This window comes from Plectropomus leopardus, chromosome 10 (assembly GCF_008729295.1).
Source record: "Plectropomus leopardus isolate mb chromosome 10, YSFRI_Pleo_2.0, whole genome shotgun sequence".
Taxonomy (NCBI): Eukaryota; Metazoa; Chordata; class Actinopteri; order Perciformes; family Serranidae; genus Plectropomus; species Plectropomus leopardus.
The window spans coordinates 21,058,321-21,074,750 of NC_056472.1; the positions used below are offsets into that span (position 1 = coordinate 21,058,321).

General features: G+C 41.6%; 1 protein-coding gene across 1 annotated transcript in view; it reads left to right on the forward strand.

The window, feature by feature from the left end:
- The window catches only part of dop1b (DOP1 leucine zipper like protein B), a 28,377-nt gene extending 12,628 nt beyond the window's left edge, over positions 1–15,749 (forward strand). Inside the window, exons 10-38 of the mRNA XM_042494013.1 lie at positions 121–235; positions 339–458; positions 740–848; positions 1,207–1,443; positions 1,529–1,833; positions 1,935–2,338; positions 2,696–2,967; positions 3,059–3,211; positions 3,355–3,455; positions 4,491–4,681; positions 4,783–6,376; positions 7,793–7,892; positions 7,992–8,183; positions 8,287–8,409; positions 8,521–8,655; positions 9,276–9,331; positions 9,458–9,562; positions 9,813–9,879; positions 9,969–10,128; positions 11,218–11,300; positions 11,383–11,492; positions 11,578–11,727; positions 12,121–12,182; positions 13,057–13,185; positions 13,279–13,415; positions 13,511–13,566; positions 13,650–13,793; positions 13,900–14,032; positions 14,441–15,749. Of these exons, the coding sequence (XP_042349947.1) occupies positions 121–235; positions 339–458; positions 740–848; positions 1,207–1,443; positions 1,529–1,833; positions 1,935–2,338; positions 2,696–2,967; positions 3,059–3,211; positions 3,355–3,455; positions 4,491–4,681; positions 4,783–6,376; positions 7,793–7,892; positions 7,992–8,183; positions 8,287–8,409; positions 8,521–8,655; positions 9,276–9,331; positions 9,458–9,562; positions 9,813–9,879; positions 9,969–10,128; positions 11,218–11,300; positions 11,383–11,492; positions 11,578–11,727; positions 12,121–12,182; positions 13,057–13,185; positions 13,279–13,415; positions 13,511–13,566; positions 13,650–13,793; positions 13,900–14,032; positions 14,441–14,698 (5,801 nt within the window). The 3' untranslated portion in view covers positions 14,699–15,749. The remainder of the gene's footprint in view (positions 1–120; positions 236–338; positions 459–739; positions 849–1,206; positions 1,444–1,528; positions 1,834–1,934; positions 2,339–2,695; positions 2,968–3,058; positions 3,212–3,354; positions 3,456–4,490; positions 4,682–4,782; positions 6,377–7,792; positions 7,893–7,991; positions 8,184–8,286; positions 8,410–8,520; positions 8,656–9,275; positions 9,332–9,457; positions 9,563–9,812; positions 9,880–9,968; positions 10,129–11,217; positions 11,301–11,382; positions 11,493–11,577; positions 11,728–12,120; positions 12,183–13,056; positions 13,186–13,278; positions 13,416–13,510; positions 13,567–13,649; positions 13,794–13,899; positions 14,033–14,440) is intronic.
- The last annotated feature ends 681 nt before the right edge of the window (positions 15,750–16,430 follow it).

Here is a 16,430-nt window from a genome sequence, read left to right on the forward strand (position 1 = left end):
GAGTGTTTCTGCAAGCAGATGGGGCTGAATACCAAATTTCTTGATCCACCACTCTTGCTTAATGTCTCAGCTTTAATTCTCAGCATGTTTCACTGTGATAATGACAATGTTTCTGTGCAGGTCCAGTGGTCTTGAGCAGTGTGTTGCTCGAGGTGGTTCGAGCCTTCCACCGCTACTGTCATGAGATGGTGGGGAAGGAAACCAGCTCAGGGCTCTCAGGCAACCAGCTGGCCAGGTGACAGCGACAGATGCTCAGATATTCATTTTTGAATACAATTGTGCCTGAAAATGGCTGACAGGGAATAAAAATAACACTTTTCTTATTTTTCTTAAAACAGCAAGATAAAGGAGAATAAGAATGCATCGGAAATCATAAAGACGGTGAATATGCTCGTGAGCTCCATGAACAGTGAATACCTGTGGGAGTATATGACCCGGCGCTTCTGCACTTCTCTCAGGTATTGCAGCCTTATTTATAAATGGGAATTATACATGTAAAATTTTTTAAAAAGAGCAGTATTTTGTGCTAAAAAATGTAAGATTACAGGGGAAATTTACATTAACATAGTTTGCAGTAAAGCTTGCTTACAACAATAACATTAAAGAAAAACAGTGGGTGAATTAAATTATTTGGCTCTGTGCAAATGAACTATGCCACAACTATGTTCAACACGAGTGAACTTTCCCTGTTTAACCTAAATAATCAACTGACAAGGATCACTGTTTTATTTCTTCACAGTAACAAAGATGACCCACCTATGCCTCCTCAGCAGGATCTCAATCACCCACCTCCGTCTGTCACAGAAATGTCCAATCTCATCATTTTCCTGCTCGATGTTCTTCCTCTGGTAAACAACTCACACACTTTCTCACTATTGAGTCTCCCCTTTGAGGAACAAAACTGATGCTAATATTTCTTAAAAATCTAGATTTGCCTTAAATCTTTGGTTAAATGTTGACTTTTTGGCAAAATTCAGCAAATACTACAATTTTAAACAAATTAAAAAACAAATTGGGGTTTGTTTTTTTTGTCAAAAACAGTAAGCTTTATTTTATTGACCTTTTTTTGCATCCCTCCAGTACTCCGTTAAAGTTCAAACAAATATTGACTATTACTCAGCGCTAGTTGAGTCTGAGTCACACACACACCTAAAGAAATTTGTATACACAAATTGTGTTTTGCATATTTATTTTTTTCTCCCTCAGGAGCTTCATGCTGACATCCAGTCCCAGTTCCTTCCTGAGATGCTTGGCACCATGCTGCGGACGCTGCACGGCCAAATGGAGTTTGTAAGCCTGGAGGATGTCACACAGAGTCTACGCGCCTGCTTCAAGGTCCTGAGTAAGATCCAGATGCCTGTGGCTTATATGGACGGAGAGGCGGAGGCACAGACAGACGAGATGGAGTTACTGTCACCTGAGGAAGAGAGCAAAAAGACTCAGGTTAGACATTTTATAGTCTATGCCAATGTGCTTTACTTTTAAGTTTGATGTTTGACTGTTCCTTATCATATAAATTACTCTCCAGGATATAGAGGGGGATAAAGATGGCAGTGTTGGTCAGGTTAATGGTCACCTTGGAGATGAAGAGCCAAACAGAGATGGAGGAGACGAGGCAGAGCCTGCAGATGGTGTTTACCCAACGCTCAGGTCTGAAGACAGCGGATTGGGCATCAGCGCCTCACCATCAGAGCAGCAGCTCCCACCAGGGATGGGGATGGGTGAGGAGGGAGACGGAGTTTGCAATGAAGGTGAAGGTGTGTGGAGGAGGGGTGGCACTGTAGACACCATGACCCAGTGTCTGCAGGACATATTGGCCTTCATAGCTACAAGGTAACTCACTAAATCATTATCAAAGTAGCAAAGCAATAACCTACATGGATCTCCTTCATTATGTGTGATTTCCAAATATTTTAACTCCTACCATGTTTCAGATACCTGCTGGTGCAGGTGGAGGATGTCGGGGGACCAGAGGAAGAACCCCGGCCTGTCCTAACTGCTGTTCCTGTGGATCAGAAGACATTGTTGCCTGGCATAGGTGGACGTGAAATTAAAGACAAACTGTCTGAACTGTTCACTCCACACAAGCTTAAAGCTGAGCCAACACCTGACACCCCGCCCTTAGCAGCCCCAGTGGAGAAGAAAAAGGAGCGTGGGCATGTAGGGGGTCTGGACTGGGCTGCTGGCTATATGCCCCGCAGCAAGGCTGAGATCTCCGAGGCCTGTCGACAGGCCTTCACCGCCACTTGCCACCTGCTGCTAGAATGCACCACCTTCCCTGTCTACCTGAGCGAAGAGGAGACTCTGGTTCTCCACACAGAAATGTTTGACACCACAGGTCAGCACATAGATGCTATTTTTGCAGCTGAGTTAAAACCGTTTGCTCTCTGGCTTGCTGTACATAAAGGGAGGCATGCATCTGTATTAATGGGGAGGTCTAGCAGCAGTCTAACAGCACCATAAATTATACTAATAACAGAAAGAAACAAAACGATCCATTTAATATCAGTATTTTAGCTTACTGATTTTTGATTCAGCTCTGAATATAAAGATGCTGACATGTTAATGGTGGAGTGATATTTTTCGTGTACGCTGTCATGGAGATTTGATATGTCTAGTTTACCATTCAGATTGCCGGTCGGAACTACTTGTTGTATACTTTAAGTTAATCAGAGGTAATTTTTGTTTTCCACAGGTGGTGATGTCGACAGCCTGCCAGCATGGTTGAGGTCCTTGATGACGCTGTGCTGCCTGTCCAGGGACTACAACATCCAGCACACTGCAGTGGCGTCCCTGTTGGAACTCATCAACCACTCCCAGTCCTTAGCACTGGTCATCCAGGACAAGCATAGACGCTACCAGACGTCTGACTCCAACCCTCTGAGTGGGCGGCTGCAGATGGTCACTTTGCCGCCCATCTCCCCTGCTTTGCTCTGTGCCATAGAAGAGAACACAGATTTCTATCAGGTTAGCTTATTAAGGGTAAAATGTTTGTGTAACTCAATGCTGCAGTGTAAATGCAGTATTCAAGATGGTGTTTTTTGTTGCTGTGATGCAGAGGGTGTCCCAGGTACTGTGGAACCAGCTGGACACAGAGCGCAGAGAGCAGCATATTTCCTGTGTGGAACTCTTTTACAGGCTTCACTGTTTGGCTCCATCAGCGTCCATCTGTGAAGACATCATCTGCCAGGCGCTTTTGCACAAAGACAAGGTGTGTATGCCTGCACACACGCTGAACTACAATTTGTTCATTCATTTTAATGTTCTCCCAGCATCTTCTACATGTGTCAGTTTAACTGGGACACATAAACTGAGCTACAAGGAAATGTGATGAGTTGTTTTTGTCTGCCCCAGTCTGTTAGGCTGGAAGCACTGCACCGCTTTTCAGTCCTGTGGCACCTGACCCGGGAGATCCAGAACACCAGGACCATGTCTCTCAACCGCTCCTTTGACCGGTAAGTATATGCATAGTAGTTGATAAGTGGTGAAAAATGGAGGGTGATGTCTTTATTAATGTATATCACTGTGTCTCAGGCCTAGACCACATGTACACAGGTATTTTTAAAAACTGGATTTTCCCCTTCTTGGTTCTCAGAAAATTTCCCATCCACACACACACTGTTATAAATATATCTTTGTCCAAATAAAAAAAACATAGATGCCAATATAACCATAACCCTAAAGCACAAAGAAGAAAATGTTAGTCAGTCAAAGCCTAAAAAAAAGGCTATTTCCAGAAGTGTACCTGAAGCAGTGACCTCCTAGCACATTTTGACGTCTCTGTTCATCAGTGCAGTGGAAGAGTAACTGTACATTTATGTGTAACGATGTAAAAAGTCCTGTTAGCAAGGTTAGAAGCAGCACTATTTCCGCCCCATCCCGCATTGCATGAACTGTCGCCTCATTTTTGATGCCCCATTGAGGAGATAAAGGTGCACTCTCTGACATTACAAGTCCAAATCTTAGATGGAGTTTTCATGCAGTTTGCCTGTATAGAAAAGGCCAAAATGCATAGAAAAAGCTAATTTTTCAAATATGTGTGAATAAGGCCTTGGTGTGTACATGTGCCAGTGCTCCTCTGATTTACCTGCTACACAAGGAGGCATTAGTGTCAGAGCTGCAAAGTGGGAAGTAGTGCAACAAATTGGGAAAAATTAAACTTGATGCAAATGTCCTTTAATATACTGACTGGTATTTCAGATGGAGGGATTGTACTTCACAGCAAATATACAGCAATTTAAAATGGCCCAAATGCTAACTCTGAGTATGTAAAATCTGAAGGAAGGTATCATGAGTTACATGATAAGTAATGTGTTTAAAAACTGCAGATTAAGTAAGATGTAACACATAGCCTGATTCTTCGTATCCATAAATCCAACTGAGAAACACTGACCAGTTTTGAACTACTTTGATTAAGGTGTGATTTTCCTTTGATTTCAGGTTCCTTTATTTACTTAATCTGACTGTTGGAGTGTGTGTCTCTCTCTCAGGTCTCTGTGTGTTGTGGTGGACACTCTGAGCTGCACTGATGGCTCAATAAGTGCAGCAGCTCAGTGCTGGCTGGTCAGGGCTCTTTCTCTCGGTGACGTGATTCGGATCCTGGAGCCTGTTCTGTTGTTGCTGCTTCACCCCTCCACTCAGCGCTGCTCCATTCAGAGCATCAAACAAAATCTCACCGCTGGTAAGTGCATCTTCCACAGCACATGTCATATAGTGAATAAAATTCCATGTCAGTGACTTAATAGGTTTGGCTGTATGTGTGTTTTGTTTTGTCTCGTAAAGGCAACCTGAAAGGTCTGAGCAACCGAAGTCGAAGCTCCACCAAAACTTCTGGGACATCTGCGAATGCCATGGCAACAGAGGTCACCACCTTAAATCTCATGAACGTTGTTGACCGGGAATCCCTGTGGGCAGAGTTAGACAGTGTCCCAGAGTCGGGGAAACTACCGGACCCTTTAGTGGTATCTAGGAGTGAGAGTGAAGAGACAGTCGAGGAGGAGCAAAGAGAGGAGGAAGAGGATGAAGCAGAGAGTGAACACACTGAGTCAGCTGACACTAGCGGTGCTCAGGTTTCCACTGAGAACTCCAGCTCCGGCTCTGTCCCCTCCAACAGCGTCGACGAAGGAGGCATGGTCAATGGTCTGCGGAGGACAGAGTCTGAGCACACACAGGCGTCTGATTCACTGTCAAGTGAGGATGAGGAGGATCTGGAGCTGGAGGCCATGGCCAGGTCTCGCCTTTTAAAACAGGAGCGTGAGAAGAGAGAGGCCATCGACTCTCTGTTTCGCCACGTGCTTCTGCATCCTGTGGCGGGAGGCTGGCGCCATCTGCTCCAAGGCTTGGCACTGCTAGACAGCCTGCTCAGGAGCAGCGCTGAGTGCCCTCTGGTGGACGCTCTCTCCTACACCTCTCTGGACACAAGCTCTGCTGCACATTTAAATCTCGTCTCCAACCTTCTGCAGCGCCACCAACAGGCTCAGGATGGTCACGGCTTCTATGGCTGCTTGCTTTCCCCGTCCTCCACCCCCTCTGTGCCGCCATCCCTGCTCATTGAACTGCTGGTGTCTTTGTGCCTGCGATTCCTGCGCTCCCATTACCCCTCCTATCTGAGCCTGGGTCCTCTTGACCTACAGGGAAACAGGGAGGTGCAGGTGAAGAGTGTGGAGGTGCTGACCCGGATGGTGAACCAGCTTGGCTGCAAGGTACGGGGACAAGAGAGCAATGGGGCCAGTCTGGAGCCCATCCGCAGACTCCTTTCAGAATGTAAAGTGCAGCAGTACGCCCTGCTAACACTTTCTGCATCCATGTATGTGAGCCAGAGGGGGACAGATAAAGGGTCACCCAAGGGTCTGGAGCTGCTGGATGAGCAGGGAGGCCTGTCAGAGGAAAGTCTGGTGAATCTTGGAGCAGGAAGCGGACAGGAGCAGTACCCCTTACAAATGGAATTACTGAAACTCCTCCAGGCTCTCATAATCCTGGAGTACCATGTGTGGCCCGGGGGGATAGTCTCAACAGCTGGGTCAGGTGGAGCATCTGCCCAACCCATGGAGCCTCGGGAATCACCAACAGCTACTACCCCGCTTGCTCGAGAGTGGCAAACTGCAGTCCTTTTTCAGCAGTCCATCAAGGCAGCGCAGTATGTCCAAAGTCACCCCATCACAGCCCAAGGGATGTTTGTTTCTGCTGCAGCCAGGGCTCTGCAGCCACAGTACGGCTATGGCATGCACCCCCACTGGGTGTCACTGCTGTGCACCTGTCTGCCATATTTGGGTCGCTCATTAGGCATCATTGTGACTCCGCTCATTGGCCAGATCTGCAGGAACTTGGACGAGCTGGTCAAGCTCTGCGAGCATGATGGAGGAAAGACAAATCAGAGGTAGACTGAGCACCACTGAAAACACAGACACATGCTGACGTAGTTTTGTCTACTGTAAAGATTGGACAGCATTATTTTATTTAACCAGATACCAAGCAATTGAAATAAAATCTCTTTTTATCAATTATGACCTAGCCAAGAAGCCTTTAAAGTTGAAAAAACTGTTATCCACATATCAAAAAAAAAAGAATGTACACAAATAATTAAAAACACCCACAGACAAAAGGTATAAATTAATGCTATAATTATTGTGCTTTGTAGCAAGAACAGTTTGTGGTTAGGACCTCTGTTAACTTTTGTTTCAAGCTCGGTTAGTAAGATGATGGAGTCTAGATTGAGTCTATCCTGCATGTCATTCCAAGACCAAGATCCATGATACAGTAGACTTCTTTTCCCAGCGTCAGGCCTCATGGGTGGCACCTTTGGACAAGGACAGTTATTGGGTATAAGATTGAAGGTGTTTTGGAAGAATAGAAACTTAAAGCATATGTACATGGGTATAAAGGCCTAGACTATAGACTATATATGTGCAGTGATGAATTCTGTTGGCTGAGTTTGTCATATGTCTTAAGATTTTTCATTTTATTTTATCTGATTTTTTTTTTTTTTAGATTAGATTAATTCAAACATGCAAAATAAATAAAACATATAAGTGAGAAAACAAAACCAGAATGCACAGTAGACATTTTCAGCAACTAGCATAAGTCATTCATGTCCAACAAAAAGTAAGAAGAAGTGAGTACTTATCAAAGCTTAACCCTTTTTTATATTTTGATGGTGTTCACCATGCACATCTTGATCAAATCAAACAAAAATTAAACGTTCAAGATAAAACAAGAACAGTTCAATCTGATAAAAACACACACATACCCTAAGTGTGCCAAAATGTTGGGAAAAGCAAATCTGTGAGGGTTACCACCACAGTCTGTGACAAGAAAGGCCTGACAACAGAAGTTTGGGAGAAGAGAGAGAGAAACATGACATGTTTGTTATTTTAAATGTTAAGGGGTGACATTCAGGTCTCTCTCTTAACATGTAAGATTTTATGTCAACCAATAGTCAAACTCACAAAATAGCCATGACCCATATCAAAAGTAAATAGCCGTGGAAGAAAATTTTCCACTTCACAAGCACAATCAAACAGTACAAAGACAAACTGCTTAGTTTGCCAGTATTATTAATAATTTAAGAAGATTATAAGTGTAAGTGTGCTTGTGTATATTGTGGTAAATGTGACATCACCAGCAGCAGCCATCAATTGCCAAGAACCCCAAATTCTGTCCTTTAAATTGTAGCTGCACATATTTTTTGGCTTTGCGACAAAGCTAATTTGATAGATTAAAAAAAATACAGTGAGGACACTTTTGTGCTTTAAGTGTTGTTGTATTTTGATGTATGTTTCTGTCTTCTGATCAGCCTGAGTGGTAGGAGGGAAAACATTGCGCCTGATTACCCTCTGACTCTGCTAGAAGGCCTGACCACCATCACACACTATTGTCTGCTGGACAATAAGAGGGTGAGGAATGAGGCACACACACATAAACATAAACACACAGATGTGTCATATGTAAGAGAATGTCATCACCCTTCTTCTTCCTCTTTCTCTCTCTGTCAGTCCTTTGTTGCTTGTGATCCTGTGGATGTCCGTAACGCACGCAGCGCTGTGATCGAGGCACTCCCGCACATGCTCAGTAGCATGACATTGTTATGGAGGGTGGTCATGAGAGAAGAATACCAGAGACGTGTATCTGACACAGCACAGAGCAGCAGACACACCTCTACCTCTGTGTACTTCAAAAGCACAAAGGTGTGTGTTACAGACGTGCATATTTTCTGCATTTTGTTTATGCCAGCACAAATGTATGTACTAATAGTTCAGTTTTATTTATGTATGTTTGGTGCATTTTTAGATTTTACGGCAGCGGATACTGGAGTTTCTGGTCCCACTAACTGGGCAATATGGGATTCAGCTCATGGCTTCACTGGGAGCAGTGTGGAGCAGCAGAAAGAGTAAAAGGAGACATAAAAACCAAGTAAGACCTGCAGTTTTTAAAAAAAAAACCCCAGAAAGGACACAGTCACATCTATCTGGCTGAAAGGCTTTTGAGCACTTTTTGACATCATTATATTCCCGTCTTCTTTAGGTTTTACCTGTAGCCAGTGAGTCTCGTCTCACCATCGTGGCTCTGGTGAAGTCGCTGCACACCTTGCACACAGATACCATCCTACAGCTGGTCAAGGAGGTGGTGAAAAAACCACATCAGATCAAAGGAGAACAGGTATGAAGACATACATGCACAGCTGCTCAAAACTTGTACTCTTGAAGCAGGGTTCCCATGGTCATGCAATTCCTGGTTAATAAATTTAAAAAAATATTTTCCAGGCCTGGAAATTGTTTGGAACAAACTGAATATTTTAAAAAAAGTTTTGAATGTACATTGTTTCGGCTATTGTTGAAAATATTTTCGATATGCTACTCATTTAAAATCTAGTGCTGCACTGCATGACAGTTATATTGTCGCTAGTATTACGTGATACACTTCAGCATATGCAGCTAGGTGGTGGCAGGCATGGCTAACGTACAAGTAAAGTTAGCAAGCACCAGCACATTTCTTTATCCCAAATACCTGGGAAGTGCATGTTTAATAATTGATGGTTTCCGAACGACAAATATTTCACATGGCTAATGAAAGACGCACGTCCTTAGCCTCGCTGAGCAGAATAGTGGCCAAATGTGTGTGTACCTCTACACACTTGTGGATTTGGGTTAAAATATTGTAGAAAAGTTGTTGAAAAGTTTTGAAAATTAACAAGTAAAACTGCGTGGGAATCCTGTGGAAGTTTCTAAAGACAGTTTTACTCAGTTGTTGTAACATTTTCTACTTTTTTTCACTGTCAGAAGTCAACTCTGGTAGATATCCCCATGTTACAGTTCAGCTACGCCTATATACAGAGGTAAGTAGGAAATACACCATAGGTTTAATATTACAAACAACTAATAAAAAAAAAGATAATATTAAAAAAAAATTCTATAATTCTATAAATGCTCACTTTTATAACAATTTCTGTTTCCGTTTGCAGCATTTCAGCTCAGACTCTGCAGGAAAATGTGGCTCCTCTCCTCAGTTTGTTACGGGAGTCTGTTCAGCTCAACCTGGCTCCACCTGGACACTTTTTGTTGCTGGGGTCAGTTTTCACACATTCAGCGCTTCTTCCATACTCTGATTCGCTGTAGTAGTACTTCCGATTACAGAATAGTCTTACATAGACACTATTAGGGCATACACACCAGAACAGCTCAGCAGACAGGTCAGACAAACAACACCAGTGGTCATATTTCATTTTGTGACTTTAGCAATAATTGGGCTGCTGGTTAGTAATGTTTGCTGGTTTCATTAAGAAAATATGACTCTCATAAATGGTTTCTGTCTTGCAGAATACTCAACGACTTTGTCAACAGGCTCCCCAACCTGGACAATAAGAAGGACACTAGAGATCTGCAGGTATGACATATTGCTGTAGCTTTGATAGAGGTAGTGAATAAGTACATGTGAGGTACTGTGGCAATAATTATGGTGACATCATCGTGCAGGAGGTGACTCAGCGGATCTTGGAGGCAGTGGGTGGGATCGCGGGGTCCTCTCTTGAGCAAACCAGTTGGCTCAGCCGCAGCCTGGAGGTCAAAGTTCAGCCACAGGTGTGCGCTGAAGCAGAGGAACCTGATGACGCAGACGTGGACGGTGACCATTATGGTAAGTTATGACAAATACACACATGCATGACCTCATCTGCAATTCCTATCCACTGTCTGAGAGAATAAACCCGGGGGTTCAATAAAGCTCTCAGTCAGATTGTAAGTACAGCTTACAAATCAGTACTGTTGCCATGGAAACTGGTCTTAGTATTCTTTGGATGGCCACAACTTTCTCTTTTACTTGGTCTTAAAATTTGACCTGAGAGTTGAGACCTGCCCCCATGATCCATGGAAACCCAGAGGCCCAGCTGTCGCAGTAGCTCCATACACCAACTGGAAGTAGCATTGCAGCTTTAAAGGGATACTTTGCCAAATTTCAACCAGCTTTGTGTCATAACAATGTGGGTAATATGTGTTAATGAACCACGATCAATTTCCCTCCAAATTGTCATTGTAGCACCAATATCAACAGTATTTGCATCTTTCTGCTGCATCGCCATCCCCGTATTATGAAAAGACCATCTTTAAGCTCTAATATTTGTAATATGCCGAGTGTTTCAGATGTGAGTTTATTGTCATACCGTATATGAATGGGTAATGAATCAAAGGAGAAATCTGAATAACGATGTGGAGAAACATAGGAAATGGACATTATACCGTCCTATTTTGCCCTGTGATATGTGCAAAAAATGCAGAGCTTGATTTGGGTAAGATGAAAAGACCTGATTGACTTCATTCAGTTTAATTCAGTTCATTTTTGGGGTTCGGATGGCAGGAACTTCCATCTTCTCAAGAGTTAGTTTAGCTTAGTTATGAGCAATGACTAAAGTGACATTTTTCATAAAGATCTATGGGAACAGTACAGGCTAGAACACATGACTTGTACAGTGAGAGGGTCAAGATGGGCCCGTTATGCTGTCTGGGGCATTTTTGGCATAGTTTGGGGCTAATTGTCTGCTTACAGGAAAGGGTAACTTTAAATCAGTACAAAATTATTATGACTCATCCCCTCTATTCTTTGATACATTTCTATCCTACTTATCACCTTTTTCTACTTATGCACGTTTCTCCCTTCTGTTATTATAACAAGCTTGTTCAACAGTCATCAGTGAACTCACTGCTCCTCATGTCCTGATCTCTTTTTCAGAGTCAGTGGCTCAAGCCAGCACCATGGTTTCGTCTTCAGCTCCCTCAGTTTACAGCGTGCAAGCTCTTGTACTCCTGGCTGAGGTGAGGTTTTATTTATCGAAAGAGAGTAAATGGACGAATCTTTGTGTGCTTGTCTTGTTTAACACATTTTCTCACTCTGCAGGTCTTGGCACCTCTTCTGGACATGGTTTACCGCAGTGATGAGAAGGAGAAAGCCGTTCCTCTCATTTCTCGGCTCATGTACTATGTTTTCCCCTACCTGAAGAACCACAGGTAACTTTTGTTGCAGGACTATTTTGAATCTAACAGCTTTTTGGTCTCAATAGGCTACCTCTAACTTGAGCTTTCTCTCCTGTAGTGCCTACAACATGCCCAGCTTTGAGGCAGGTGCTCAGCTGCTGAGCAGTCTAAGTGGGTATGCCTATACCAAAAGGGCCTGGAGAAAAGAGGTCTTTGAGCTCTTTATGGACCCTCTCTTCTTCACCATGGATGCCTCCTGTGCTCACAGGTTAGTATATTTATTTAGCTATTTTCAGTGAAAATGAAGTGCAAAAATTACCATATGACTCCTATCACAATTGCAGTATTTGCCACAATTATTGCAATTTCATTTTTTTTGCATATTGTGCAGCCCTAATGCATGCTTTTCTGACTCAGCAGTTTGAGAATGTTCTGGTTTATCACGGGTTTTGATACATTTCTGTGATGCTTTTTCTCATCTTTGTCGCTTTGCATTGAGGCAATTAAGTTGTGAGAGATGTGACAAGCTCACAGCTCTGGCTGGAAAAGCACCAGTGTTCATACCATGTCTAAAATTAAATTAAAATGTATCCAGCTGCATCTCTATGAAGACATATTTTGTCATATTTAATTGTCTAAGGACTCCCTTTGTTCTCTACAGTTGGAAATCCATTATCGACCACCTGCTGACTCACGAGAAGACCATGTTTAAAGACATCATGAGTGAGTACAGCCTCTAACAAATGTTTGTGGTGCTGTAAAGATACAGTAATAATCTAAAGATGAGAGCTTATCTGTGAAAAATAGGGTTAATTGGTTACTTTGAACGTCTAGATAATAAAATGGATATAATGAAGAAGTATTGCTTAAGAGATGTCAGGAAACATGTACATAATGGTGGGGAGAGCTAATGGAGGTTGTAAAAAATATCATTTTATAAATAACAGAAGAGATAAACCTCCAAGTATTCACAGATGGACAGGTACAGTTCAGACAAGAAGCCAAATAAAAATAGTTTTCAAACCAGCACAGACAAAATGTCACCTTTGAAATAGGGGTCGACAGATTATCGGCCTAGCCAATTATTCGGGCCAATATTTGGCATTTTTCAGATTATCTGTATCGGCATTTTATTTTAATGATTGCCGATAAAATTAGATAATTAAAAGTGCAAAGAAAGTGTCAGCAAGGGATGAACTTTAACTTTAACCATAGGGAGCTATTTTTATTTTTATTTATTTATTTTTTAATTTAAATTTTCACTTAACTTAATTTAAATAAAAGTTGCTCGGAACTTGCAGTATATGATGTTTAACGCTTCAGTTGTGATTAACAATTTGCTAAAGGCATTTAAATACAATTTTGTGTTAGAGTTTGTTTTATTACAACTTCTACATTTTAACAGAAGGATCTTCATTTTTTATTGTAAATGCATATTGTTTCCAAATATCAGCAGTTGGTCTCATTAACTACTAATAATTTGTATTAGCCTTGAAAAACCAAAATCGGTGGACCCCTACTTAGAAATTGTGGTGTCAGACTACAGTCATTTTGATTACATGTATCTGCTGTTAACCTGTATGTGTTTGTGCTGTAGGCATGCAGAGTGGCTCCCTGAAACTGTTTACCAACGTAGACCAAAAACCCATGCTGCTGAAGCGCCAGGCATTCGCCATGTTCAGCGGAGAACTCGACCAGTATCATCTGTATCTGCCCCTCATCCAAGGTGGGTTGCTGTTACTGGACGTTCGTATTGATTTTTATGTAATGATGTTTCTCTTAGTGGTAGAAACGCAAACTTCACTTCCTCTCCTTTCAGAGCGTCTCACTGAGGCTTTGCGGATGAACCCTAGCCCTGGTGTTTTAGCCCAAATGTTCCTGATGTTTCGTGTTCTCCTGTTGCGGATTTCGTCCCAGCACCTCACATCTCTTTGGCCAATTATGGTCACAGAACTGGTGAGATCCCATTCTCCGAGAGCCTGGCTTTATACAGTACTAAATAAGGGTTTATTTTAATTAACGTTACGGTAACTTCTTTTTTTCCCCCCCAGATTCGCATATTTGCACGTCTAGAGAAAGCTCTGCAGGCAGATAAAGACGTCTCAAAGTGAGTTAAGTATTTTATTCACAGATTTGTATTTCAGTGACGCTCTGTAGACACTCTCACTAAAAATCTTGTGTATCACCCAGGCTGGCTAAAGTGGTGCGGGGAGCCCTTGAGAAAAATGGACCAGTGAATTTCTCTCAGGCAGAGTTGGACATGTACCTGTCAGCCTGCAAGTTTCTGGACACCTCCCTGGCGTTTCCACCAGAGAGGATACCACTCTTTCAGATGTAAGAAAGACATGCTAACATATGTCTTTGTGTACATTGTGGTGCTGCATGAATTAGTGTGTCTGGGTATTGTTTTCTGTCTGTTGACACTCTGTCCTTTGCACAGGTATCGTTGGGCGTTTGTCCCGGAGGTTGATGTGAGCCGCTACAATGGCCCAGAGACCGCGCTGATAGAAGGCGAGCAGGACTGCATACCGCATGTTGTCAGAGTACTGGAAGGGATTCAGCTGCGATACGGGGTAAAATAAATTTCAAACTTATTTCTCATGTTCATTTTTATGAGTATTTAAACACAGCCTCTCCCTTTTTTTGATAATTGGATGTGAGATAAGTGCAATAATAAAATATGAGGTTTCCATTTATAGACTATAGAGGACTCAGCATAAGTTTTTTCCACAAATATATTTATTTATTTTATTTAACCTTTATATATCCAGAAAAAGACTCTTGAGATTAAAAAGGCGCCACATAAGTTACAGAGAGTATAGAATAAAAAGTACAAAATCAAAACGAACAATATAAAATACAAAAAGAACACAAAATCAGGTAACTATAAGGATGTACAAAAAAGTATGTTATAATATGCTATACGTCAAATAAAAAACTGAAAAATACTAGCTAAACTAATCTCACTCTTGTTATTCCAGGCACTGAATGGGCTGAGTGAGGAATCCTCCACAGAGCATTTGGAGTTCCCCCTCCTCACTCAGCGCTCTCTGTCCTCCATCACCCAGCTGCTGCCTTTCCTTCGTACCCTTTGCTGCTCCTTCCAGAGCCCTCCCCCCTACAGCCAGCCCATGCCCCACTTCCCAGTAGCCGACTACCCAGCAGCCAGCGCGGACTCAGTTCTTAAGAAGCTGGAGTGCATCACAGAAGAAGAGTTCCTGGACTCCATGGAGGGTTAGAGCTCAAGCATGAAGCGTTCATGAACGAAGTCCTCTTTAAGCCCTTTGACCTGCAGCCATACCAGTGGAATACCTAAAACAGGTACAAGTGGTGATAATGTTATATTTGGAAATGGGAAAAAAAAGGAAATGGAATTCTGTTTTTTTAAATGTTTTAACTTGTCTGAGCTCCACATGAATACATGTACCTCTGAGGTTCTCTCACAGTGAATCTGTACTGAAAAAGCAGAGGGACTTTGTTGTAGCTGTGGGTATATGTAGCTTTATGATTATCTGAAGAAAAAAACATGGTGGAAGTGTGAATCACGATATACTGCAGAATGCTTCTTTCTCTCTCAAGGACGAGAATCATCTCAGCTGCAAAATATGAACACATTGAGATTGTGTCAGTGTCTGATCTCTCTAATTTACATGGTTTTAGACTAAAAAATGTCACCACAAAAAGAAGTTATGTAAACCAGCTTCAAATTACAGCCTATTGTTTTTATTAGGCGTGCACCTTATAATAACAATAATTCTGGTAATATTTTTTAGTTTGACACCAAAAAACAGATTCGCTGTGAAGAACCTTATCAAGTATTGTTAATATGTTCTTTTGACTTTTTCATAACCTCTGGTTAACCACACGTTCTGGTGCGTGCTTACATCTGTCTGACTCTGTGAATGTAAAGACTCCAGTATATGGATGCTGTTGGTACTCTTCTCTTTTGTTGTTATCGAAAACATCATTATGGGACCTCACAAACTTTTGGACTCATGTTAAGAGTTGTCTGAGTAAGTTACTGAATGTGATTATGTGTACACCAGGTAAACCCTTTGAAATGTTATTGGGTGTACCCCGCTAAAATATGTGCTTGCCATTTTTTGGTGTTGAAGGGAAATCCGCCTTTCTTTGTAGTTGTTCGTTGATAGTTTTTACAAATGCCTGTTGTCTTGTTTTTCCACAATGCTGAATGCTTATGTAATTTATTTTGGATGTTCAAAGGACCATGTCAAGTTCTGAATTAACAGAAGGAAGACTCATTGAATTAAATATTAAGTTTAAACTGTGTATTTTCACTTTTATTTGTGTTGGAGAGAAATTGCTGAGTCTGAGTGTGTCTGTGTGATTAGGTAAATGAGAGGCAAATAGTAACATGAGCACATAGCACTACTAAATGTAGTTACCATTTTACCATTTCCCATGTGCATGTGTATGAAACACAAGTATTGTATTCCTTGCACATCATTCACACAATATTCAACACTGCACACAATCACTTCTTATAGGCCTTGTATTACTACTGTATTATTGAAATAGCAATTGTAATATATAACTAGAGGAAAACGGAGCACAGACTGAAGTAAATTAAGCAGATAAAAATAAGTTTTTAAAAAAAATTTTGGTGCATATTTTATTATATATATATATATACACACACACAGACACACACACACACACACACACACACACACACACAAGACACACACACACACACACATATATATATACATATATATATATATACATATCCAACAGTAAGTTAAAGAAGCTCAGACTTTTTTTTATATAACCACTGAATGTACTTTTTACAGTACAGTCAGTATATAATAATGAAATAAAGTAAAATAAAATAGACAAGTATGAACACACAGACGAGTTTACTTGATAAGTTATATAATAAAGCTGTATGATTTGCAAAAATTAAAAGTTTTGGTAATTTTTATTGAATATTTTTAAGTTAGATTTTGT